The sequence below is a fragment of the Citrus sinensis genome, chromosome 6 (genome assembly GCF_022201045.2).
Source record: "Citrus sinensis cultivar Valencia sweet orange chromosome 6, DVS_A1.0, whole genome shotgun sequence".
In the NCBI taxonomy this organism is placed as follows: domain Eukaryota; kingdom Viridiplantae; phylum Streptophyta; class Magnoliopsida; order Sapindales; family Rutaceae; genus Citrus; species Citrus sinensis.
The window spans coordinates 17,047,033-17,073,526 of NC_068561.1; the positions used below are offsets into that span (position 1 = coordinate 17,047,033).

The following is a 26,494-nucleotide window of genomic DNA, read 5'->3' on the forward strand; positions in this document are numbered from 1 at the left end:
CCAACGGCCACATGCGGAACGTTCATTTGGGGCATATTCATACATTTAAAGCCTCCTTTTGTTAGTCTATATATTTGTGTAACAAATTGTCTCTCAACTGTAGTAAATAAAAGCTTGTAAAAACTTTGTTCGTACTTTAAGTACTTTTCTTCTGTAGGTTTTTTTTATAACCAATAACTTCAATTTAAGGTAAAGCATTTGAATTGTTATAGTAAAAAATGATATAATGAGTAAATTTACCTATTATCTTGTGAACAATTGCACGCGTGATGTCATTGTATAGTATATTTCAAGTGCTATTAAAAATATGGTTTTACAAGATATTATCACATGATAGAATTGTGATAACATGAGCAGTGTCTCGTATTATACTGTTATTATAACAATAATAATAGAGATTTTAATATTTGAGTTTCAACTCAAGTTCTGATATTATGTGTCACTCATTTATTTAGTGATAAATTTAAACTTGTTTATTATTTTATTTTACTATTTATTACTCAGTACTCAAAAGTTGCCTTTGCCAGTGGCAGTAGTAATTTGCATTTAGTAAAATAAATATATTAATTTTCATTGATCTAAAATTATTCTTGATTATCTCAAAAAATACCAGTAGTGTCCTCCTGATTTGATGCATGGAGGAGGAGTGCAACCCTATAAAATGGAGGAGTCCAACCCCATAAAATGACTTTCTTAAATAGAATAATGGTGATGACGGAAAAAACTAATCTTCAATTTATTTTTATTTTTAAAACGTTAGTGTTTGTGAGTTTTGTAAAAAGAAAATCTGAAGAAGTTGTTGGTATTAATTACTGTAAAAGAATTTTATTTATTAAAAATATATTTTTGACATTAAGTGGAGTGTAAAATGTAAAAAAAAAAGTTTTAACAGGATTTGGGAGAGGTGACAGGTGACATCAGTCCAACTCTGAATAAAATGACGTAAAAAGTGGGCCAGCTAGAGGAGAAAACACGGAAGAGCTTTGGGCCATATGTAGTCCAATTCATAGCCCAAAATGAATTGGATCAACAAAGGCAAGAACGTGTAAAGCAGACAGGTGGGCGGCGATGATTTCCCAGAATTGTACACATAAAATCTAGGGGTGGGCACGGTTCGGTTCGATTCAGTTCGGTTCAAAATTAAGTAGAACCGATTTAAATCGGTTATTTTATAAAAATAACTGCATAAGAACCGAACTAAAAAAGAACCGAACTCAAACGGTTCTTTTCGGTTCGGTTTGGTTTTTTCGGTTCTGGACCTATTGGGCCTATTTTGAATTTTCAAATTTTTAACCCATTAAACTTCATAAATGTAATAATTTTTTTCAACAAGTTCATCCTAATTTCATTATAAATATTAACAATAAATACAAAGTATTCAAAACACATTTTATCAATAATATCTTATTAACTATTAATAAATAATTAAATAAACAATCTATATAATAAGATGCTAGTTTTAAAAAAAATAAAGAAAACTTACTGGTAAGCAACATCAATCAACTATCATTTACTCTTCAGCTACTTGCTGTTGTTCTTAAGATTGCATTGGCCTCAAAAATTCTTCAAGAAATTGAAATTTACAAAATTTATGAAATTGTTTTATATTTGATTTTAGGATTTATTTTGGGAAATAAAAATTTACGAAATTGTAACACTAACATATATATATATACTCTGATTGTGTGTATGCAAGTTTATGTTAGTTATCTTATATAATTAGTTAAAAATTAACACATATTTAATTTAATAAAATTTAAAAATAATTCGATTTTTCGGTTCGGTTTTTCGGTTAAGTTAAATGAACCGAATACCGAACCGACATTTCAATTTTTTTATAAATTATACCGTTCAGTTTTTTTAAAAAAAAATCGTACCGAATTAAAAAAAATCGTCGGTTCGGTCGGTTCGATTTTTTTAAGACTACAATTTTTTTCCCACCCCTAATAAAATCTGTTTGCTAAAATCCTATTGGTCGGTGTGCGTGGGATATCCTGATGGTTCCACGTCACCCAACGGGATGTAGATCCAGAAGTATCTGGACTTTCTCGCCCTGGGAACCTATAAAAACAGCCTCTCTTTGATTTCAAATCTACCCCGTCGCTATTGTTATTAATTGTGATCTTTTTCATAACGCACTTCACTCCGTTCAATAATAAACCTCTAAAATCTGTAGTGAGATGCAAGGTGCAAAAATGAAGGTTCGTTTCGCACTATCGATTTTTCTGTTTTCAACGCTTTTGATCTTCAACGCGAAAGCCAAAACCGTCGATCCGTACAAGGTAATTATTTTTTTTTTTTCTTTTTTTTTCCACTTGCTTTTTTTGCCTTTGGCTGTTTAAGTTTCTTTAATGCGCATAATTGTCCAGTTTTAATGTTTTTATGATATGATTTTTTTTTTTTATAATTTTGGTGGCAGTTTGTTTTCACAATGCATTACTGTATATATGATTTTCATAACAACAGTTCCTCAGTTTTGAGAGAAAAATTGCAAATTTGATGATCTGGTTGAAAGCTAAGCTCAGTGGAATTTGTTGTTATTTAATATTTGCTTTAGAAAAATCACAAATTGTTTTCATTGGAGCTAATGTCGGCTGTTGATGTTAAGTGACTTGGTGCTGTGAAAATTTGGCTGAAACAACATGAAATTGTCACATAATTGGCAGTTAATTGTCATCTCTAGCTCTAAATTGAACTGGAGAATAGTTGTATGGAAATTTAATTCAAAATCAATGAACAAATATTTTCTCTGTTGTTTTCTGTTCAAGAGGATGGCATTATTTAGTTTAACTTTCATTTAATCGGATAGCTTACTTACGAATAAGATTCATTATTTAGTTTAACTCTCATTTCATCGGATAGCTTACTTACGAATAAGATTCATTATCAGGTTCTTGGTGTTGAGCGGAATGCGAGCCAGCGTGAGATTCAAAAAGCTTTCCACAAGTATGTTATTATTATGTCCCTAATTCATTGAATTATTCGATCATTTTGCATTCCTTGTGTCTCACTTTCTGTCATGGCATAAGAGAAACTTAAAGGATCCTACTTGATATATAGAGTTTATGATTGATAATGTGATTAGAATTAGCAATGGATGAGATTGAGCTATCAAATTATTGCTTTATTTAAATCTGGGAGACCTGATGAAGAGTAGGCCACATGATACTGACCAATTGTGGTACTCAAGAATGGCTTGATTTTCTGTTAATAGCAGGGCAGTGCTGCTATGTGGTTGTGAGCAGTATACACTTCTTGTGTATGCTTATGGTTGTATATTTGTAATGATATAGTATTGATATTTTTTATCTGTTTTTCTATTTAAACTTTTTTGACCTATAATTGGCATTGTTAAACTAATAAATACAGATTTGACAATTTACATTGTAGTTGGTAACTTTGCCATATTGAATGAAGTGCATTTGACTCATTTTGGTGCTGGTGAATTACTTTAATTTTTCATGTTTGTTCTATATTGATTTCTAAATAATTTGTAATTCCGGTCGATTAATGGGATTGTGTTAGATTCTTAACGTTGTTGAATTCCTATGTAGATAAACCTATCTTTAGTTGCAATCATGATATAACACAATATAGTAAACACATATGAAAACACCTCAGAAAATTGCTTTGCTATCTTGTTACTAATGGTTTCTTTGAATCTCTCTTGTAGGCTCTCTCTTCAATATCACCCGGACAAGAACAAAAATAAGGCCGCTCAGGAGAAGTTCGCTGAGATTAATAATGGTAAAAAAAATAAAAAGCACTTCTTTTTTTGTTTGTTTTAAGATGCAGGCTTCTTAGTATTCAAATTCATGAAGTTGAATCGACAAACTTTCAACCATCAGATAGATGAATGATTTATTGTGATTTTTTTAACCTTTGTTCTTGTTTTCAAACTGTTCACTGTAAACAATGTTGATTTATGTCTTCTTGTTTCATCAGCATATGATATTTTATCTGATGAAGAGAAGAGGAAAAAATATGATTTGTATGGGGATGAGAAGGGCAGTCCTGGATTTGATGCTGGGCATCCTGGGAATCAAGGTGGGTATACATACTTCACAAGTGGTGGACCGGGACAAAGCCAGTTTACCTCTAGACCTGGTGAATGGCAGAATATGGGGGGGCAGGGAAGTTCCCGGAGCTTTTCGTTTTCCTTTGGCGGTACTGGTGGTTCAAGTTCATTTGGTTTTGGTCTAGATGATATCTTCTCTGACTTTTTTGGCAGTAGTTTTGGAGGAGGACGCCAATTTGGTGGTTTTAGTGGTTCAACTGGTTCTCAGTCTCAATCTAGGAGTTCCTCTGGAAACATCAGAGCCTTAAATTTACAGGTCTTCAAGAAAGAAATAGTGGAGAAAGGAATGACTTGGCTTTTGTTTTTTTATTCACCCTCCTCGAACAGGGATGGCTATGAATCTGTGATTGAGGAAGTTGCCAACTCAATGGAAGGAGCTTTAAAGGTACTTAACTACTGGTCCATTTTGGTGTGGTCTCCCTATTTGATCTTCTGTTGATCGTTTCAAATCTTACGATCCTTTTGCTGTGACAGGTGGGAAGCATAAACTGTGAAACAGAAGCATCTTTGTGTAAGGAATTAGGTGTTCATCGCCCCAGATCCCCGAGGATTTTTGCGTATTCATATAAAGCTGGTGACAAGGGTTCTTTAGTTGAGTACAATGAGCATTTGGTTGCAAAGAATTTAAAAAGCTTTTGTCGAGACCACCTTCCTAGATTTTCAAAACGGATCAGCCTCAATCGTATTGAGTTTACTTTTGATGCTAAGGCAAGATTGCCAAGCGTGTTGCTTCTTTCCACCAAAAAGGAGACGCCCATCATTTGGCGTGTTCTCAGTGGCATGTATCATGAACGATTGAATTTCTATGACACAGAGGTATATTATGGTGCTTACTGACTGGGTTTACTCTAGGAAACCCTCCTGTTTAAAAATGTTTTTTGCCTTGTCATTCTGAAATCTTGGAATTATTGGATTCTTTGTTTCTTCAAGGAAAATAACTTGGTTCTTTCCTACTCTTTATGAATGAATTTATAATTGCTATTGTTATGTTTATCTAGGTTCATGATGTTTCTGATCCAGCAGTAAAGAAGCTAGGAGTCGATGCCCTTCCAGCTATTGTTGGCTGGTTATCAAATGGGGAGAAAGATGTTCTAAAAACAGGGATATCAGTGAAAGATCAGAAATCGTCAATTCATGAGCTCAGTAAATTACTTGATGGTTTTGAAAAAGAGAACAAAAAGGCAGCTTCCGCACGGGCTAGCAAATCACATAGTGATTCAGCGGAGGAGCAGATACCTCTGTTGACGCGCTCAAATTTTGATACTATATGTGGGGAGGCAATTCCTGTTTGCATTATAGGTGCTTTCAGGTCTTCGAATGCAAGGGGGAAGCTGGAATCCATAGTATTAGATGTAAGTAATATCATCTCTAGTTGATGAATTTTTGCAGAAGTTGGAAATCAGAAGCAGAATTATTGTTATACTTTATTTTGGAGATGAACATGGAGGATGGTCATGTTTCTTAAGCATCAGTCAGAATCTTCATATGTCATTACTTTTTTATTATTTTATTACAACAATTGCATGAGGGGGGAATCCTAAAGAGTTAAAAGAAATTCAAGTGCACTAGTTGACGCTTAAGAAATTAAGTGCTGTAGGACTTCTTAATTGGTAAAATACATGCAATTCCAGATTATTGTTGTGCCATTGGTTAGATTTCTTGTGATAGCATAAGAATTTTCAGGGTTGGGGGAAACAAAGGGAAAAATAAATAATAAAATACATCCATTTTTTAGTGGGTTTGGGTTGAGGTTTGTTTTATGTATTTTGTTCTCTTAACTACAAAGTCATGCCCAGTTGAAAAATTAAGCATCTGCTCTGTAAACAACCTCGCTTACCAAATTTGCAAATTGATCCATAACCTTAGTTGCTCCTTAATTTAAAGGCTTATCTGATAGTGTCTACGTGTTTATGGGAGTTATCTTTCTTCAGGAATATTCTTGAAATTTTCCTGCGTTTACATCTTAAAAGTTTGAAATTCGATTCACCGACTCTCATTGTTACATGCTTTGCACTTTCAGGTCTCTCAGAAGTCACTGTCTCGGCATCAGTACTCTGCCTCTGGCTCTAGAAATTCCATAACTTACGCTCTCTTGGATGCCGCCAAGCAGTCATCATTCCTAAGCGCATTTGACAAATCAGGATTCAAATCATTGGGTAAATTCTTGGTAGCCTATAAACCCAAGAGGGGAAAGTTTGCAGTTTTTGCAGGTGAAATGACCCCAGAGGAAGTTGAGAGATTCATTGGTTCTGTTCTTAATGGAGATGTACAATTTTCTAAGACACGGCATAAGCCTTTGATCAAGTGAGAGAAACATAAATGGATTGTGTTAACGGAATGTGGTTTATGAATGTACATAGCAGAGAGACTAGAAAGAAATATCGATACAAATTTTTTATCTTCTAAACCTTGGCAATGGTGCAAGTATCTGGTGGTTTTGAAGGAGATGCTACCAGGGTTAATCAAGTGTGTGTTTTAGAAATTTGAGTAACCGAAAATTCAACGCATTGGAGAATTTTTCCGTGGAACAATAGATTTTTCTCAGATGCACTTGCATGGCTGTAAGGACTTTGTAATATTATTCATTTTTCTCTGGTTGAAGGAAAATTTTTAATTTCCTTTTTCCGTGTAAAGAGCAGTAGGCAGTTGCTGTGGGGTGGGGGGGATATTATCAAGGGTGATTGGGTGATTCCTCTATATCTCCATCCAAAGCTGAAGCCAACTGTACCTACTTAATTACTTACAGTTTCCCCAAAGTAGTCAATTTTGATTTTTGATTTAGGAAAAATGAAGATATATTTAAGATTGTTAGTAAAATCTGTGTTCGGTGTGAGCTACATGACATGTATTTGTGTGACATATAATATATTTATTTAAGGTGATGTCTTTAATTTTTGGGACCTGATTGACATATTTCCTCAAGGTTTACTAATATTTACATGTTTAGTATTTTATCTTAAGTCTATTAATATTTATAATCCGCCCGCATTAGTTGAGAGATATGACTACTTAATTTTTAATTAAAAATAAATAATAATAAATTTTCAAGTGGCGTCATCATAGGATCTGTACTCATTGTATTTCTAATAAACAGGGAAAATTATCATTTGTCCATCCGTCCAAAGTTTTATTAATGTTTGAACTTTAAAAAATTTGAATTAGTCCTGCAATCTACTCAAAATTTACAAATTATATAAATTTTCACCTTTCCAGTTTCCATTACTAGTGTTTGATCATTTTATCTCTAAGGTGCAATTTAAGAATGGATGGAAAATTGATTTTTTTGCAATCATTGGGTGAATTGTTGCTTTCTGTATGTGATGTTAGCATGTTAATATCCAAATTATTCTCCGGACATCATCTAAAGTTAACGCCTGTTAACTCTGTAAGGTAAAAAAGTAATACAATTTATAAATAATGGCTGAACTGTTGAATGAATTCAGAATATCCAATATTTTTTAATATTGACGAAATATCGAGTGAATGAATTATATATTTTTTTCCTACAAGATTGAATAAAAATTTGTAAAAATAGTCAAGAGTAACCCTACTAGCACTCCTCTATTTTTCTTATGAAACCACCTTTTGTTATGTGCTTATTATTTTATCCTTTGTGTTTTAATTTGTATTAAATCTAAAATCTTGCTAATTAAATCTAAATATGATTTTTCTCTCCACCTCTTTCTCCATTAAAACCTTTTAAAATTTATTTTTTTGAAAAAAAAGTTAATTGTAAAAGAATAAGAATTTGATCTAAACTATTTTTTTCACTTTATTTTCATATAAATCATATTTTTTGAAAATTTTCATAAATTACTAATTTTGTTAGGATGTTAGGAAACGATCAGCATTGTGCGTATCATATTTATATTTGAAATGGAATGTGATAAGTGAAAAAGCATAAACCTAAAATAAATGAAAGTTAGTAATAATAAATTAAACTTATGGGACTCAAAATATTGGGTTGCGATCAACAATTTTTTGCTACAAAAAGAAGAAACTTGAATGATGGGGGGTTGAAGACAGAAAACTGAAAGGGGTTTGCAATTAAATAGAGAGACTAGGGTTTATTGAAGAAAAAACAAACAAAGACTCTGAAAAATTAAAGTGGATAAAAACAGAAGAGCGGGTTCAAAGGGATAATGCAGCGGTGCTAATAGCACTACTCAATAATCAATCCATATTATCTCTAAACCTTTAATAAAACAGAAACCCAAAATCAACTGAACTGAAAACCCGGCCCATGATTAGTACAATCTGGTGGTGTTAGCGTTTGGCGACGGGTTTTTTAAAATAAAAGAGACTAAAAGCAAAGCACTGCGCCACCGCCAGCCAACGCGCTGCTTTAGCTTCTGGAAAGTGTCGTTTTAGTAGGTCTTGGTCAAGTAAGCTTCTTCTATGTCCATTTTTTATTTAAGCTTAGTTGCTGTGTACTGTTTTCATTATACTCTTTGTATATTGATGTGGGTATTAGCTGCTAAGCTGTTTCCATTCAGACAGTACATCAAACATGTTCAGTTAATACCTTCCCGTTCGGTTTCAGCCCTCGCCCATTTGAGGCTAATCTGTTCAGATTCTGAATTAGAAGAGTCTAGTGTGAATAACGAGCATAATGATGAAATTAAATGTAGCTTTTCTTATTTAAATACAAGGGAGGTAGTTGAAAAGTTGTATAGTCTTAGAAAAGAACCCAAAATTGCATTATCATTCTTTGAACAGTTAAAAAGGAGTGGGTTTAGTCATAATCTTTGTACTTATGCAGCGATAGTGAGAATATTGTGTTGTTGTGGTTGGCAAAAGAAGTTGGAGTCTATGTTATTGGAACTTGTTAGGAAAAAGACTGATGCAAATTTTGAGGCTACTGATTTGATTGAAGCGCTTTGTGGAGAAGGGTCAACTTTGCTGACACGACTTTCGGATGCAATGATTAAGGCTTATGTTAGTGTGGGAATGTTTGATGAGGGTATAGATATATTATTTCAAATTAATCGGCGAGGATTTGTTTGGTCAATATGTTCATGTAACTATTTCATGAACCAGTTAGTTGAGTGTGGGAAAGTTGATATGGCTTTGGCTGTTTACCAGCATTTGAAGAGGCTGGGGTTGAGTTTGAATGAATACACATATGTTATTGTAATTAAGGCCCTTTGTAAGAAGGGTAGTATGCAAGAAGCAGTTGAGGTGTTTCTGGAGATGGAAAAAGCAGGGGTAACCCCAAATGCTTTTGCTTACTCGACTTGTATTGAAGGGCTTTGTATGAATGGGATGCTGGATTTGGGTTATGAACTGCTCTTGAAATGGGAAGAGGCAGACATTCCTTTGAGTGCCTTTGCTTACATTGTTGTGATACGTGGGTTTTGTGATCAGAATAAGCTGGAAAAAGCTGAATGTGTGTTGCTTCACATGGAAAAACAAGGGGTTGTTCCTGATGTGTATGCATACAGTGCTTTGATTTCTGGGTACTGCAAATTTGGGAAGATAAATAAAGCTTTGCCTCTTCACCACGAAATGACATCAAAGGGTATTAAAACAAATTGCGGGGTATTGAGTGTGATTTTAAAAGGCTTATGTCGAAATGGCATGGCTTCCGCAGCTATAAAACAATTTTTGGAGTTCAAAGATATGGGGTTTTTCCTTGACAAGGTTTGTTATGATATAATAGTGGACTCTTTATGCAAACTTGGAGAAGTAGAAAAGGCAATGATACTGTTCAAGGAGATGAAGGATAGGCAGATAGTTCCAGATGTTGTCAACTACACAACTATGATTTGTGGTTACTGTTTTCAAGGTAAGCTTGGTGATGCTCTGGATTTATTCAAGGAAATGAAGGAGATGGGACATAAACCTGATACTATTACTTATAACATACTTGCTGGTGCGTTTGCTCAATATGGCGCTGTGCAAAAGGCGTTTGATCTTTTGAATTATATGAAGAGACATGGTTTGGAACCTAATTTTGTTACACACAACATGATTATTGAAGGTTTGTGCATGGGAGGTAGGGTGGAGGAAGCTGAAGCATTTTTAGACGGTTTAAAAGGGAAGTGTTTAGAGAACTACAGTGCCATGATTAATGGTTACTGTAAAACAGGTCATACAAAAGAGGCCTTTCAACTATTTATGAGGCTGTCTAACCAAGGAGTCTTAGTGAAAAAAAGCTCATGTAATAAACTACTTACTAATCTTCTTATCCTACGTGATAACAACAATGCTCTCAAGTTGTTTAAGACAATGATAACTCTGAATGCTGAACCCAGCAAAAGTATGTATGATAAGCTCATAGGTGCATTATGTCAGGCGGAAGAAATGGAACAGGCACAATTAGTGTTTGATGTTTTAGTTGACAAAGGGTTAACTCCTCATCTCATTACCTACACAATGATGATACATGGTTATTGCAAAATAAATTGTTTGCGTGAAGCTCGTGATGTTTTCAATGATATGAAGCAGAGAGGGATCACTCCTGATGTTGTAACTTATACAGTTTTATTTGATGCTCATTCAAAAATAAATCTAAAAGGTTCTTCTTCCTCGCCAGATGCCTTGCAATGTAAAGAAGATGTGGTGGATGCTTCAGTTTTTTGGAACGAGATGAAGGAAATGGGAATAAGACCTGATGTTATAAGTTACACTGTTTTGATTGCAAAGCTGTGCAACACACAAAACCTTGAAGATGGTATTACAGTCTTCAATGAAATAAGTGATAGAGGACTGGAACCTGATACTGTCACATACACAGCCCTTTTATGTGGCTACCTGGCAAAGGGAGATCTAGATAGGGCTATAGCCCTTGTTGATGAAATGTCAGTCAAGGGGATACAAGGAGATGATTACACCAAGTCTTCATTGGAACGTGGCATAGAGAAGGCCAGGATATTGCAATATCGGCATTAAGCTGTATGTTCAGTCTACGTGGGTAGATGGACCAAACTCATCTGCTGAATCAGGTGCTTTAACATAACAGAATTTGTATCTGCCATTAAATAGAAACACTTAGTGACATTAATTATAGTGAGACCTTCAAGCACCAAGATTTTCACCTTAAAGGCTCTTTTCAGATTCATTTGCACACTGGTCTATTTTCTTATTGGATTCTGCTTTCAACTTAACAGAATTCAACTTTTAAAAAATCTTTATTAGTTTCTTAAAAGGGCTAGCAATAAAGCAAAATAGCATACTTATTTGGCTACGAGGATAGTTGTGTTTCCCTTCTGTATAGTAAACTTACTGTTGGTGTCCTAGATAATGAACTTTAAAAAGTACTTTACAGCGTGATTATGCTTCAAATATGCCATTGTTTATGCTTAGTGATTTACGCTGATAGTAAATGCTATTTTTTAAAATGCAGACCTCAGATAACAATTGCAACAGCAATAATATTCAGTCATCTGTTCTTCCTTCTGCAGTCGCTTGTAAGGAATAATAGGTAGGTGAGTTATCTTCTTGAGCTATATTTAAGTGTTGTTTTTCTTATCAGAGCCCGGTGGCATTAGTGCCATAACATTATTTAATATGAGTTATTGATATATGGTAGGAAACAAAGAAGGCTTTGGATGTCAAAACCTACCCTGTCCATGGTTTTGGGGCACTCTGGTATTGAGTAGTTTCCCTGAAATCTCTGTTTTTCATCATACACTGGCTTTCTATACCTCTTCCATTATGTAGATAGAATACTGAAACTGCTGAAATATTGTTATTGCATAAAAAGGCCAAAAAAAAAAAAACCTATGAAACTGTTTGCAGCAAGTTGGGCTTTTTGCAGTGACCACCTCAGAGATGTGAAGCTTGTTTGCATAATCGTGAAGTACCAGTGTTAGGACTGCTTTGGCTGACTGGATGTTTTCATAAATGCTGGGCATGAAGTAGTATCCTAAGATGAGAGTTTATCGCGAAAATGAGGGTTTGGTTGTATGTAAGTGTGGGTTCAGTTTTGTGTTTGTTGATGAGAGCATAGATTGAGAAATTAGTCAATTACTTTTATTGAAGCTTTTATTATCTACAATGAGGAACTACTTAAAATAGTTTAATTAGTATTTACGTCTGATGTAGGAAGTAAAATTGAGTTTTAGAATGTCATTATGCTGAAAAAAATTGACTGCTGGTGTTAGGAACTATTATTAGTTTTCTTATAACCCAATAAAAGTAACCGTGGACTATTAAGAAAAAGCTTCAATTGGAAATTTGATATCATGATTTACCATTTTTAAAATTAATACTGTTATTATTTAGTATTTCTTAGTTTCTTCAATATCTTGGATTTCAGTGTTGATGCTGGACCTGGACTCTTGTCTCTTGCAGAAGTTCCCGACGGATCACTGCAGCATGGAGTTTTCAAGGGCCGTTGATAAATGCTTCATCTAGCTGTGAAGTTATTCAATGGCAAATAGTTGTGGACTGGAACCTTAAAGCCTGCACCAGCGTAACCAGTTTCTGAACACCCAGTAGCTGACAATTATTGGTGGACTCCAAGAATCGGCCAAAGTCGGTGTAATGACTGGGGAAGTGCAGAGTTGGAACTGCTACAATAGATGGTAAATGCCTATGGCAAATGACGAGGCCTCTACTACGCTTCCCTGAGAGTACTGGTTCGATATCTTTCGGCTTCCAACCTCGTAAAAAAATGAACGGCAAGGAGTTCTCTTTGTCATAAACACTGTAGCTAGTGGGGACATAATATAATAAATTACAAATATTAATGTAAAAAGTATATTAATTTGTTATTTTGAGCTTTTTATAACTTAATTTATTTTTTATTTATAAATTAAAAAGACTTAGTCTCTTAATCAAGTTAAATCTACGTGCCCTTTATATTTTTGAGTTCATATTCAGATTTAATTTATACGAATTGAGTTTTTATAAACTCTAATATGAATTGTATCGAATCAAAACACATTTCATAATAATACTTTGATGATCCTTTTCTCCCTTTCTAAACAAATAGTTCATGAGGAAATCAGTATCAATGAATCTTGAGCCCTTTTAAGAATTAGTGGTAAACCATTAAAATTCTCGAAAATGACCAATGAAAGCACATATCCTAGAACTTTCGAATTTTTTCGGAGCACTTTCCATTTTATATTTCACATTTCCTATCGGGTGTTACACGTATGTGGGTCCCGATGTAATACAATTTATACCCACCCACGAGATCGTGAGGGGGGAATCCGACAGAGATCTCGTTTGGTTTGGGTTTAGATCATGAATCCATAATCGACACGTGATTTCATTGTAAGAGCATCACCGTCAACATCGCGGGAAGTGGAAACACCTTTATTATTATTTTAACACCATCCGATTTGACCTTTTTCCCCTAGGCTAGCGGCGTGATGTGTGCTATTTGAAATTCGACCACCTCTTTGGCTCTTACTTTCTAGTCCTTTGCGCTTGTGATTACATTTGAGAGAGCTTTGCTGCCACGCATTACCGAGAAAATGTTAAATAAACTAATCCAAAAAAATAAAATAAAATCAATTTTCAATTAGGGTGTTCCGGTCCGTCTAAGCTTACAGTAGTTTTATTTGAAAGCGGGACACGAGGGTTGAAACTTGAATATGGTTATCTCTAGAAGTTAAGTTTTTGAAATATTCTATGGCGAAACAAAGAAAAAAAAAACTGACAATATCAAACAAGACTGCTACATGTCGTTACGCATTGGACCTGGTTGGTTACTATTACAGGCAACGTCCCAGAAAAATTAACCTCAGACCACCTGCTTTGACCCGAACGCACTAGCCCCTGCTCGAGTATTTCCACCTACTTTGTAATGTTATCACCGATAAGCAACGAACATAACTGAAAATGGATGGCTCAAAGACTTTGAGCAAGTGCCTCATAAGTTAGATTTACCCACGGATTGTCGAATTCACCCGGTGTTTCATATTTCCTTACTCAAACCTTATGTGGGAAACTCCTCCATTGACGTTTATTCACAGCCTCCAGGAAGTGTGGATGGATAACAAGCCCCTTTCACTACCAATTGCTATATGTGCTGAGCGAAAGATACTTCGACAAGGTAAAGAAATTCTACAAATTTTGGTGCAATGGTCTGATAGCTCACTAGAAAATTCAACTTGGGTTTACTTTGAGGAATTTCGTAAACTCTATCCTTGAGGACAAGGTACGCTTTCAAGGAATGGGGAATGATACGACTTGGCCCATTGCTGTGAATCAGATCGAGCTCAAGGAGATAACAAGGGAAGAACCCAACCTACAAAAATGGAAGAAACCCAACCCTTGAATGAGACTCAAGCTAAAGAGCAGCTCAAGACAGGTCCAGCTCGAGCAAGAAAGAAACCAGGATGGCTCAAAGACTTTGTTATTTGAAGAAAGTTCAAGAATAGTACTTTTAACTTCAATATTTGAAGAAAGAAACCAGGATGGCTCGAGCAAGAAAGAAACCAGGATAGCGTCAATTTAATATTAATATTTTTTCCTTACAAGGTAAAATGCCAAATTTCCAAAATAGTACTTTTAACTTCAATTTTTTTTTTTATTTTATAAGAAATTTCTTTGTTTCTAAATTATGTATGAAAACTAATTTATTAGCATGATTATCCATCATCAATTAAACGAACAAAATATATTTATGCCAAATGATGATTCGCTAGTCTTGTGAGAGATAATGAAAGCGGGTCACTACAACTTGTAGTTGGTTCCATGATTTTTTTTTTCTTCCAATCTTGGCGTTTGGTAACCATTTTCCGTTGACTCCTATTAATGTAAAAATATTTACCGTTGACTCCTGTATTGAATATATAATAAACACAAGTAGATTTGAGATACCATGAATCCATACAACAATTTAATAATTCATTCATGAATATATTCGGGTTGAAAACTAACAAATAAGTGGAAATCTTTTAACATAAAATTCACATGTCATATTTTCATTAGATGATTTTATTATCTAGTATATATACTTTGGATTTAAGAAAAATATCCGTATTATTTACTCTAAAGAACATCATGAAAAGACTTTTCAAATAATATTGTTAAAGAGAAAAGAGTACTATCTCATTTAAATAATTTTTATTTAAAAAGTTTTTGCAGGCTTCATTTAATATTATATTTTTCTATCTTCTTATTCTTGAAGAGAGATAAAGTGTTATAATATATTGCTATTATTTTGGTAGAGAAATTTTTTTTATAAATATAATATAAACTTATTTTTATTAGAGTAGTCTTTTAAGAGATGATTTATTTTTTACACTTTTTTGTTTGCCGCATAAGTAAGCAAATAAATATTTAGAGAATTAAATTAAAAGACTCTTGGTTCTGCTCTAAACTTTTTAAAATATGTCTAAACGCGACACTGTTTTTATAAGTTATTATAATGTTAACTTTATTAATTATTTTACTATTTCATCCTTTGTCTTCAAGTTCGGAAACATAAATAAAATAAAATAACTTTTAGTAAACAGAATTATTATTAAAAGTGTAAAATTAAAAAAAAGTGAAATTAAAATTTGTAACAAATAAATATTAGTAAAAAAAATACAAAAACAATCATTTTCAAATTTCTCATCTCATCCGTCTCATGGTAAACAATACAAGAACAATCATCCTCAACTTATTATAATTTATAATATTTCCATTTATTTTATATAGTAATTGTGTAATTGTAAAAGAATAGCTTCTCTCTTTATTTTGTACATGGTTAGAATGAATAAAATCATGACTTTGTTGTTTAATCATATAATATTTTTGAACAAAGAAGAGCAAAAGATCAATCATGATTTTAACACTGAAAATTCCTCATTGAAAAACGTTGTCCACGACCGAGTTACTGATAACGGCCGACCTTCCGCCCTCACTCTCTCACACTAGCCAAGTGGCACAATGGAAAAGAAAAGTTGGCATCGGCTAGAGGTTTCAAGAGTCATTGTGGATTGGCCGACAGCTCGTATGCACCTTAGGAAAGTAGGAGAAATTCTAAAATACTCCTGATATATTACAATCAATTGATGTATGCATGTCATGTGTAGTTGAATTTAATATAACTACCACTTACATGATGATTTTTTAAACTAAATGCACACATGTCATAACATCATTTACTTATTATATGACTGACGTGGTACCTCTAATGTATTCTAGAATTTCTCGCGTAAGTAGACGCGACATGCGTGATGCGTGGATAACTCGAATCAACAATCAATCAATTTATTGTTCCGCAAGTCTTACTCAATTGAGAAGACTAGTCCACGCATATAGTGAAGTCGCTAGCAGAAAAGAATAGGATAATAAAAGACGAAAGAATACTTTGAGAATGCACTATATTTCCATTTCTTTTTAACTTGAATATTTATTATCGTTTACATGACTTGACAGGCTTGTTATATTATTTTATTTAGCAATCACATGGTCATTGTCTGCACTACACTTTGTCTAGTATTTCTGAGTGCTAGCTGAGTCACAAGTCACCTTATCATGTTTGTTGAGCTTGCCTGTCTTGCTTGATATGCTTTGTTCTAACACCAGCTGTTTCCTTGGAACCAACTCTCAAAGACTCTTACTACTTTTATAAGGAAGTCAACCTCTCGATTGTAAGATAAAATTTTACGTGGATATGAAGGCAGACACGAGGGGACACAATCCTTTTTTGAATCGTGATTGAGAGAAATTTTAGAATACATCTGTTGTACCATATTAACCATACAACAAGCAAATAATGCAATAACACGTGTATTTATTTTGTAAACTATTACTTAGTGGTAGTTGTATTAAAGTCAATTACACGTCATACATGCATTAATTAGTTGTAATACAATATGTATATTCTAAAATTTATCAATGATTGGATACATTAAAAGTTATTGGCCCGCAAAAGGGAAATGTCCTGCTCAATTAGATGTTAATATGGCTAATGTATTTTTGGAAGCAATGAAAGCTCTTCCGGCAAAGCAACTGCACTAGCTCTATTTACTCTAAACCGTATATTGGTCGCTGATCTCTCATTGCTCTAGATATATAATGGGTTTTAAAATTTTGCTTGGTTTCGTTTCTTACATGCTTCTGAGTATCATTCGTCTTACCTCCGGTCAGACATGCTACGATACAGGAAACTTCACCACTAATAGTACCTACGGTAAGAATCGGGACCTGTTTCTCTCATCTCTTGCTTCTACCGTAACCGCGAACAAGGGTTTCTACACTGCCACCATTGGCCAGATTCCCGACGAAGTTTACGGTCTTGCACTCTGCAGAGGAGATTCTTCTCCAGAATCATGTGCCAGCTGCCTGAATTTCACAGTTCTTGATATGATGAAGAACTGTCCGAACCAAAAAGAAGCAATTTCATGGGAAGGAATGGATTTTCCTTGCGTTGTCCGCTATTCAAGCCGCTCTTTCTTTGGAAAACTAGAGCTGAAACCCACAGAAATCGCCCATAATGTAAATAATATCACTTCAAGTTTGACACAGTTTGATCGGATCTGGAGGAGTTTAATGGATCGCGTACTGGCAAAAGCTTCTTTGGGCACTTCCAAGCTCAAATTTGCAACTGATGAGGCAAATTTGACAAGCTCTGAAACGATATATGCACTAATGCAGTGCACTCCAGATATATCCCAGAGTGACTGTGAATTTTGTCTACGTCAAAGTATGGCTGATGTGCAGAGTTGCTGTTATGGGAAGAAAGGAAGTTATATTATGGGACCCAGCTGTATATTTCGCTGGGAAATGTATCCATTCTATGGAGCTACTGCTGATTCTTTATCGCCATCTCCTCTGAGTCCACCCAGTACTACTACTGATACGACAATCGCCAAAGGTATTTTCACGCCCGCCGCCGCTGTTAGTATCTCACTAATATCCAATCTCGACACGAGTTAACAGTCGCGCATATCTTTATGATTTATTTTTGCAGACAAAGGCGGCAATAGCATTTCATCTGGAACTGTCGTAATCATTGTTGTTTCTACGAGTACTTTCATCATTGCACTTGTTGCTTTGATCACTTGTGTCTTTCTACGAAGGAGGAAGAAGAAGCAGAAGCAGAATCTCAGAAAAGGTTAGTTAATTATGTGTTTTCTCCCCTGTTATTAAAAGGTAAAATTTTACATATGCTACAACCAATAAAACGACTTCCACCGAAGCAAAGAAACTAATATGCTGTCATTAGAAGTTGCCCGTTGTGTTCTTCTTTAATAAAGATTTTTTTTGAAATTGTTATTAATTTTGTACAAATCTATATGCTAACTTATCACTATTTTGAAGCCGATGAAATCAATACTGTGGAATCCTTGCAATTTGACTTCAGCACCATCAGAGATGCAACAAATAACTTCTCCACAGATAATAAGCTTGGACAAGGTGGATTTGGTGCTGTTTACAAGGTACTTGAACCATTACATGAACGTCGAAAATAATACTGATCGTTAGTGCAAATCATTTGGCATTTACCCTGTTTTTTTTTTTTTTTTTTTTTTTTTTTGGTAAAATGATTTCAGGGAAGGCTTTCACACGGACAGGAAATAGCAGTAAAGAGGCTGTCTAAAAATTCGGTTCAAGGAGAACTAGAATTTAAAAACGAGGTCCTATTGGTGGCCAGGCTTCAACATAGAAATTTGGTTAGGCTTCTAGGTTTCTCCTTTGAAGAAACCGAAAGGCTTCTCATCTATGAGTTTGTGCCGAATTCAAGCGTAGATAAATTTATATTTGGTAATGGTTGCACGTTTCCTTTTAAGCTTTTAAAGATATTATTCCAGTTATCCTAATTCACTCATATTGCACTTTGTTGTTTAGATGCTTATATAATAATTAAAATGATCTCGTTAAGGCAGATATCATGAAGGACCCTATTAATCCCCACTGAAATTGATAGCATCTATACATAATTAAATTCTCTTGACATCGATGCAAATTTTCAATGCATCAAATGTTGCTATTCTTGTTTGTGTAATATCTCCTGTAGCCTGCTGTTTATTACCCTTTTGCAACCAAAATTATAAGTTTTGTGGCTTTTGTAAATTGGTAGATGCAATCAAGCGCGTGCAACTAGATTGGGAAACTCGACACAAAATCATTGGGGGTATAGCTCGAGGAATTCTTTACCTTCACGAAGATTCAAGGTTACGGATCATTCATCGTGACCTCAAAGCAAGTAATATTCTTTTAGACGCAGACATGATTCCAAAAATTTCAGACTTTGGAATGGCAAGGTTGTTTGAAATGGATCAAACTCAAGGCGATACAAGTAGAATTGTCGGGACCTTGTAAGTATACGGAGATTAACTTCAGATTGTTCATTTTATGTTTGAAGTCTAAAATTATATTGACAATTTTTTTTTTATTATTTTCAGTGGTTACATGGCTCCAGAATATGTAACTCGAGGACACTTCTCCATAAAATCTGATGTTTTTAGCTTTGGTGTGTTAGTCTTGGAAATCATCAGTGGTCAAAAGAATAATAGTTTCCGTATTGGAGAGGAGGCAGAGGACTTACTGACTTACGTAAGTAATAATCATCATATATTATACGTAAGTCTGAAATGTTAAGAGATCAAACAAAACATTTAACGCCGCCGTTGTATTTTTCTCTAGGCATGGAAAAATTGGAACGAAGGAACAGCTTTAAATCTGATAGATCCCACACTGAGGAACGGTTCCAGTAGTGAAATAATGAGATGCGTCCACATCGGATTGCTATGTGTTCAAGAAAATGTTGCAAATAGACCAACCATGGCTTCAGTTGTTGTCATGCTTAATAGCAGCTCTCTCTCCCTGCCACTACCTTCGCAGCCTGCATTTTTTATGCACTCTACAATGGAGCAGGATAATTTGGAATTCACCTCATCTGATCAATCTAAAAGCGGTTCCATTCATTTTACAGTCAATGAAGTTACAATTAGTGAGCTAGACCCTCGCTAACTTTCAGGGACATAGGCTCTATCTTTAAGCAAGTTTGTACTATGATATTTTGTTGTATGAGATGAATTTGGATAGATGCTAATCTTTTGAAGATTTTGTGTGATTGCGTATTGTTAATTACTTATAGAAGATAATTGAGAATTACTTACATATATATTCTTATCAAATTAACTAAACATCACAACTTTGTATGTAACAAGAGTAGTTTAAAGATTATATCATCAAATCAATGTAAATCTTGTCCCATAAATGACTTTGATTTTTGTCTTCAACAAAAAATTAATACAAAGTTCAAAAAATATCTAAAGTGGAAGATTGATTCCATGGCAACTATTCATTCCTTTGTTCAAGTTGAATGTTAACAAAAACCGTGGCCAAAAATCACATACAATTTCTTTAATCTTTACTTTGTTTCAAGCACTCCCATAACAATCGCCGTGTGTTTCGTTAAAAGATTTTTATTAGTCTTGAAAATCAGTGAATATAAAAGATTTTATATTCGAGCTAACTAACTAAAAAAATAATAATAATTATAAAACAGGGAAAATAACGTAGCAGATAAGATTAGCTGCAGTATGCTCAGCATGTTTACCTAACGGCAACTAATGCTGAGCTGGCACTTAAGCATACCAACAGCGGACATGGTTGGCACTTGGTCAAACCCACGGTGACCTAGCTTCCTTGACACGTATTAATAGTACGAAAATGCGACTGAATGCTGATAAATTAATTAAAAATAAATAAAATGTTGACACGAGTAGACTTTCGGTTCGCGAAGTCAAGTCAAGCCAACTAATTTTTCACTCGAGTCATCTCAAAAAAAAAAAAAAAACAAAAACAAAAATTTTCAGTTGATCAAGTCTTTTGACACCCCTTTAAATCCCATATAAAACTCATCTTTAACTGAAAATTATTTAAATAAATAAAGATAAATTCATTTATTTTTTATTTTGAATTAAAATTCAATCAAGCACATATACAAATTATTTTTTAACAATTTTTACACCACTCTATTTCATAATTTATATTTATATTTGATATTTTAATTAAAAATATTTTTTGAGAAACTTTTAAGAATATAAAATTATGAAAAGATATTATATAACAAAAAAAAAACTTAAAATTTTAGTATTTATATGCATTTATAATTAAAGGCTCTAAAAAAATATTATTTTCAAGGTGAAATTTAATGAAAAGATTAATGATTTTAGTTTATGGAATAGTATTTTATAAATTAAGTTGAGAATACTTTAGGGAATAAAATCAAAAGGGACGATATAAGGCTTTTTGGGAGTGTTAAAAGCTCCACTATTTTCAGTTTACTCAAGGAAAACACGAAGCCCACCCTAGGAGAGCCCAATTGGCCCAATTAGCCATTGCCAACCAGCATGCGCATATAATAAGCAAGCTGCCCCTCTAAATTGGAAAACTTTTTTTTTTTTTTTTTGTTTCTGCCCCTCAATTCTCTTGAGTTTAGATCATGATAAATTCTACCGAGGCGAAGCCAAGATTTTTTTTTTTTAAGTATGCTATAATTAATTTTAGTCAATGTAATAATTACGACATTTTTTATTTAAAAAAAAAACTAAACGTCAATTATACATTTATAAGAAATATCTACTACAAAAATGATACATGAAATGTATCCAATAGAATAACTTGTATCCTATACCTAAAAAAAAAAAGAAAAAAGGACAAACACACCCCCCAACGTTTAGACAAAGGGATAAAAACTCCCCTAAAGTTTCAAAAAAGATATTTATACCCCCATTCACTAACGGAAACCATTACTTTTAACGGAAATAGTAATTTTAATGTATAATTACCATTATACCCTTATAGCATATAAAAATAATTATTGATTGTCCATTTTACCCATATTGTTAATAAAATTACAAACATATCCTTATTGTCCAATTCTTCTATTTAAATTGTCAAAATTTCTCTTCAAAACAAACAAATTTAATTATTATTCAAGAATAAAAATAAATAAGTTTAAATTTTTGTCAAATGTATTCTTCAAATTAAATAAATTTAATTATTAGTTATTAATGCCATAAAAAATAATAATTTCATTATTATTTTCCACAATTGCATATAGAGTAATTTATTGTTTCCATATATTGTATAATAACATGATTAGTTGAAGAATCTGACTTATTTCCATGCATCGGTAAATTTAATCATTACTCAAAGAATAAAAATAAATAAATTTATTTTTTTGTTAAATTTTTTCTTCAAATCAAATAAATTTAATCAATACTCAAAAATAAAAATAAATAACACGAGTCATATGCCATAAAAATAATAATTCTCCACATGTCAACCGAAAAAAAAAATGGTTACAACAATAATCACAAAATCTTAATAGTAGTAAATATTGTATCAAATTGGACTAATAAACATTACAATAATAACCATAATATCTATAAAAAAAATCTGTTCACAAATTTGTATGACAACTCTGACTATTAGCCTGTGGACTTCCTCTCATAACTTGTGTGGTTGTTGCTGCACAATTAATATATAAATATTAGTATATAAACTTTATTTTTTCATATAACAACCAAAAGATAAAAAAGTAGGATTACCTGAGGGGTGTTGAGTGGAATCCAGTGGCACATTTTTGCATACTCTTTTATTATGGCCGAAATTGGTACAATTACCACATCTTTGCTTGGTCTTTCTTTCCCCTTGTTCCCCTGGCTCTCTTCTTCTTACTATTTTAGGCCTACCAACTCTTGTTTTGACATATGGAAGTAACACTTTTAAACCTTCAACAACAGCCCATGGACTTTGATCTGGAAGTGGATGTATGATACTTGCATATGTGGCCAAATATGCTGCCACTGTCAGTTTTTTGTCCATATAATCAGCAGGATCCTCATGTATTTGAGCAATACATGGCATGATATGTTTACATAGTATCCCACAAATTTAATAGACACCACAATCACAAGTTTTATTCTACAAATTAACTAAAAATGTTTTATTATTCACATCCATTACCTCAAATTCATACTCACTAGCCATAATCACCCTTACAAATCTTCCTTCTTACCTAGAAACATTCAACTTTCTCCTCACGATTGGAGGTAGCTTCCCAATCTATTTTCTTGCATTAGAATGCCTTTTATACAATCTTTTCATAACTTTCTTCCTAATGAATTCCATAAGTGTCAACACAGGCTTGCCTCTGCATTCATTTAACCAGCTGTTCCATGACTCAAATAAGTTGTTGGTTACATGATCAACTTTTACATCATCAGGAAATGCATGTTTGGCCCACTGTTTCTTGTCAATCTTGATCAAATAATCATAAGCAGCTTGTGTGTCTTTTTTAGCTGTTTTTATTTTATTCATGTTGTCTTCCCATTCATCTGCACTAGTGGCTCTTGCTGCTGCCCAAAATAGGTTTCTGTAGATGATATCAGGATGATTACTTCTTAAGTTAGCAAATATATGTCTGGCACAATGCCTCACTGTTGCACCATGCCAATATGCTTCTAAGCCTACCAATATTCCTTTTTGCCTATCTGTCATAAACGTCACTTGACTCTAATTCTCTATGTTCAAACACTCACTCAATATTGCCAAAAAACCATTTCCAACTTCTAGCACATTCTGATTTGCAAATACAAACAATAATTGGAAAAATTCCACTGTTTGCATCTAATGCCACAGCTGACAATAGCACACCTCCAAAAGGCCCTTTTAAATGACAACCATCCAATCCAATAAACCACCTACATCCATTGATGAATCCATTCTTCAAACCAGCAAAGCTAAACATAAACCTCTGAAACTTCAAAGCGGGTCTTCTATCTTTATCAAAACTAGGCACAAATTTCATCTTTACTAACACATCGAGATTTCTCTGTTTAAGTATTTGGGCATAATCCCTTAGCCTCGGATAAGAATGTACATAGTTCCCATTTAATTTATCCATTGCTCTTTTTTTGGCCCTATACAATTTCTTCATGCTTGCTTTAGTCCCGAAATTGGAAATCAACATCTTTAATTGCCTTCACAGGCATTTTTGGGTTATTCTTCAAAGTTCCCTCAAACTGAGAGGCTATCCATTTATATGATGCCTCTTTGCTCTCTAACACTCCATGACACTCATGTACATCATTTAGCTTTTGAATTTTGAATTTTATCCCAGATTCTACTTGTGCTGCATAAATAAACCACAGATAACCCTCATTCGAGCACTTTGCTCTCAACATTCTCTTCTCATTCTTGATCTTGTTAAGATCAAACCCATGCTTAAGAACATAGTTTTGAAGTACTCTTCTGAAATGTTGGACATTGTCAAACTCTTGCCCAACAATAAATCCAATCATTTCATTATAGGTTAAATCTTGAATAATGAAATGAAAGCTCATCTTCAGATTCTGAAAGCAGGCCATGTTCTCTATCTTCTGACTCACAATTGGAAAGAATTCTATCTCCTTCTTCACTATCTTCACAATCCACTTCTTCACCGCCTTCAATATGCCCAACATCCACTCCATCGTCATCCCAATTTAATTCATATGCCGGTTTTGAATCGTCAAACATGCTTAATAATGCTTCTTCGTTTGGTAGTATCTCCTTTGTTCTAGAGGGTAGAGGCTAGAGGCCAGGCAATTGTTCAACTTTTAATTTTCATTCAACCAATAATGATGAGAAATACAAGGAAAAAAAATGTGTCGTGTTAAGCTCCCAAATAAACTCAAAGTTGGCATCCCACGTCCAGTTATTGATAGCAAGGTTTAGGTTTTTTAAAAGTTCATTTAAATTTAGACGGATTTGGGCAGTGCTTGAGCTAGGCTTTCTATTAATTTTAAAATAAACTTTTAGTAAAATTAAAAAAAATTGAATGAAAAATAATTATTCAATACATAATAGAATAATAATTTAATACACAGAATATTAATAACATAACATAATAAATTATAAATATTAATGTAAAAAGTATATTAATTTACTATTTTGAGCTTTTTTTAACTTAATTTATTTTTTATTTATAAATTAAAAAGACTTAGACTTTTAATCAAGTTCAATCTATGCGGATTTTATATTCTTGAGTCCATATTTAGATCTAATTTATACTAATTGAGTTTTTATAAACCCTAATATGAATTGTATCGTATCAAAACACATTCCATAATAATATTTTGAATTTTGATGATCCTTTTCTCCCTTTCTAAACAAATAGTTCTTGAGGAAATCAGTATCAATGAATCTTGAACCCTTTGAAGAATTAGTGGTAAACCATTAAAATTCTCGAAAATGACCAATGAAAGCACATATCCTAGAACTTTCGAATTTTTTCGGAGCACTTTCCATTTTATATTTTACATTTCCTATCAGGTGTTACACGCGTGTGGGTCCCGATGTAATACAATTTATACCCACCCACAAGATCGTGAGTTGGGAATCCAACAGAGATCTCGTTTGGTTTGGGTTTAGATCTTGAATGCATAATCGACACGTGATTTCATCGTAAGAGCATCACCGTCAACATCATGGAAAGCGGAAACACCTTTATCATTTTTAACACCTTCCGATTTGACCTTTTTTTCCCCAAGCGGCGTGACGTGTGCTATTTGAAATTCGACCACCTCTTTGGCTGATTGGCTCTTACTTTCAAGTCCTTTGTGCTTGTGATTACATTTGTGAGAGCTTTGCTGCCACGCATTACCGAGAAAATGTTAAATAAACTAATCCAAAAAAATAAAATAAAAAAGTTTTATATTTCAATTTTCAATTAGGGTGTTCCGGTCCGTCTAAGCTTACAGTAGTTTTATTTGACATTTTACCACCTTTTTTTTTTTGGTTGCATATTATTAATTTTTCGTTAAAATTTTTAAGTTGTTTATCGCATATTTCAATAAAGAGTTTGTTTTAGTCAGACCCTAAATTAAGAGGTCGGTCAGGCGCACCAACCCCATTACTCGTACGACGATAAAGAGTAAAATTTTTAGGCTCGCGAGAAAAATTAAACTTAAAATCTCAATACAATAAAGTGTCAGATCCCAAACCTTCAATCAATTAAACTACCCTTTACGAGAAAGGTCATAAACATAATTTCACACACACATATATATAGCCAAATAAGATCGATAAAAATGGCATGGTAGTTTCTACTCCCACGAGCTTATAACCAGCAGCAGCAGCAGCATTGATAAATTAAAAAAAAAAAAAAACCCCAAATAATGATAGCTTCAGATTTACTAATCTTCATCTGACCAATTGAATCGTTGGATTGTTTATCCAGTCGTTTACATTTTTTGAGTTTTACATTTTACTCTTGAAGAAAAGAGATCGTAGGAGAGCTTGTTGACCGAAGCATGGCATTGGGCCGTACGGTTAGCGTTGGGCGCGAGTCAAAGGAAAGCAGCCTTATTTCTTGTCTCTTGACTTGTCCTAATTAGTAATTTCGGCAGCAGTGGTTTTGTAGCGGCGATCCTCACCGACAATTACGGGCTTCGTGTGCATGCAACCCACATGGCGCATGGTTCGTTCTGCCCCCTCTATGTCAGAAAATTATAATTTTGG

The 26,494-nt window shown here is 33.7% G+C and overlaps 3 protein-coding genes across 6 annotated transcripts; all 3 read left to right on the forward strand.

The window, feature by feature from the left end:
- Positions 1-2,076: 2,076 nt before the first annotated feature.
- On the forward strand, positions 2,077-6,969 carry LOC102617203 (dnaJ protein ERDJ3A). The gene is made up of 7 exons (XM_006481006.4): positions 2,077-2,282; positions 2,891-2,946; positions 3,674-3,747; positions 3,946-4,463; positions 4,553-4,894; positions 5,077-5,430; positions 6,099-6,969. Exons 1-7 carry the CDS (start codon positions 2,181-2,183, stop codon positions 6,384-6,386), a joined length of 1,734 nt encoding a protein of 577 aa, XP_006481069.1. The 5' UTR covers positions 2,077-2,180; the 3' UTR covers positions 6,387-6,969.
- Positions 6,970-8,235: 1,266 nt separating this feature from the next.
- LOC102617497 (pentatricopeptide repeat-containing protein At2g26790, mitochondrial-like) lies at positions 8,236-12,798 on the forward strand. 4 transcript variants are annotated; one of them, XM_052443496.1, is made up of 4 exons: positions 8,236-11,025; positions 11,427-11,504; positions 11,613-11,671; positions 12,342-12,798. In XM_052443496.1, the coding sequence occupies exon 1, from the start codon at positions 8,477-8,479 to the stop codon at positions 10,970-10,972; it is 2,496 nt and encodes an 831-aa protein (XP_052299456.1). In that variant the 5' UTR covers positions 8,236-8,476; the 3' UTR covers positions 10,973-11,025; positions 11,427-11,504; positions 11,613-11,671; positions 12,342-12,798. The 4 variants fall into 4 exon arrangements, with proteins under 4 accessions (XP_052299456.1, XP_015386788.1, XP_006481072.1 ...); XM_015531302.3 differs by having other exon boundaries at positions 12,377-12,798; XM_006481009.4 differs by lacking the exon at positions 11,613-11,671.
- Positions 12,799-16,947: 4,149 nt separating this feature from the next.
- LOC102618537 (cysteine-rich receptor-like protein kinase 44) lies at positions 16,948-20,039 on the forward strand. Its single transcript, XM_006481012.4, has 7 exons — positions 16,948-17,849; positions 17,946-18,089; positions 18,296-18,414; positions 18,529-18,739; positions 19,056-19,293; positions 19,381-19,531; positions 19,622-20,039. The coding sequence occupies exons 1-7, from the start codon at positions 17,051-17,053 to the stop codon at positions 19,946-19,948; spliced, it is 1,989 nt and encodes a 662-aa protein (XP_006481075.2). The 5' UTR covers positions 16,948-17,050; the 3' UTR covers positions 19,949-20,039.
- The last annotated feature ends 6,455 nt before the right edge of the window (positions 20,040-26,494 follow it).

Coding starts and splice junctions, on each gene's coding strand:
- LOC102617497 (XM_052443496.1), top strand. CDS start 8,477: ATGTCCATTTTTTATTTAAGCTTAGTTGCTGTGTACTGTTTTCATTAT.
- LOC102617203 (XM_006481006.4), top strand. CDS start 2,181: ATGCAAGGTGCAAAAATGAAGGTTCGTTTCGCACTATCGATTTTTCTG. Junction 2,283..2,890: donor AAACCGTCGATCCGTACAAG/GTAATTATTTTT, acceptor ATTCATTATCAG/GTTCTTGGTGTTGAGCGGAA. Junction 3,748..3,945: donor GTTCGCTGAGATTAATAATG/GTAAAAAAAATA, acceptor TTGTTTCATCAG/CATATGATATTTTATCTGAT.
- LOC102618537 (XM_006481012.4), top strand. CDS start 17,051: ATGGGTTTTAAAATTTTGCTTGGTTTCGTTTCTTACATGCTTCTGAGT. Junction 18,090..18,295: donor GAAGCAGAATCTCAGAAAAG/GTTAGTTAATTA, acceptor ACTATTTTGAAG/CCGATGAAATCAATACTGTG. Junction 19,532..19,621: donor CAGAGGACTTACTGACTTAC/GTAAGTAATAAT, acceptor ATTTTTCTCTAG/GCATGGAAAAATTGGAACGA.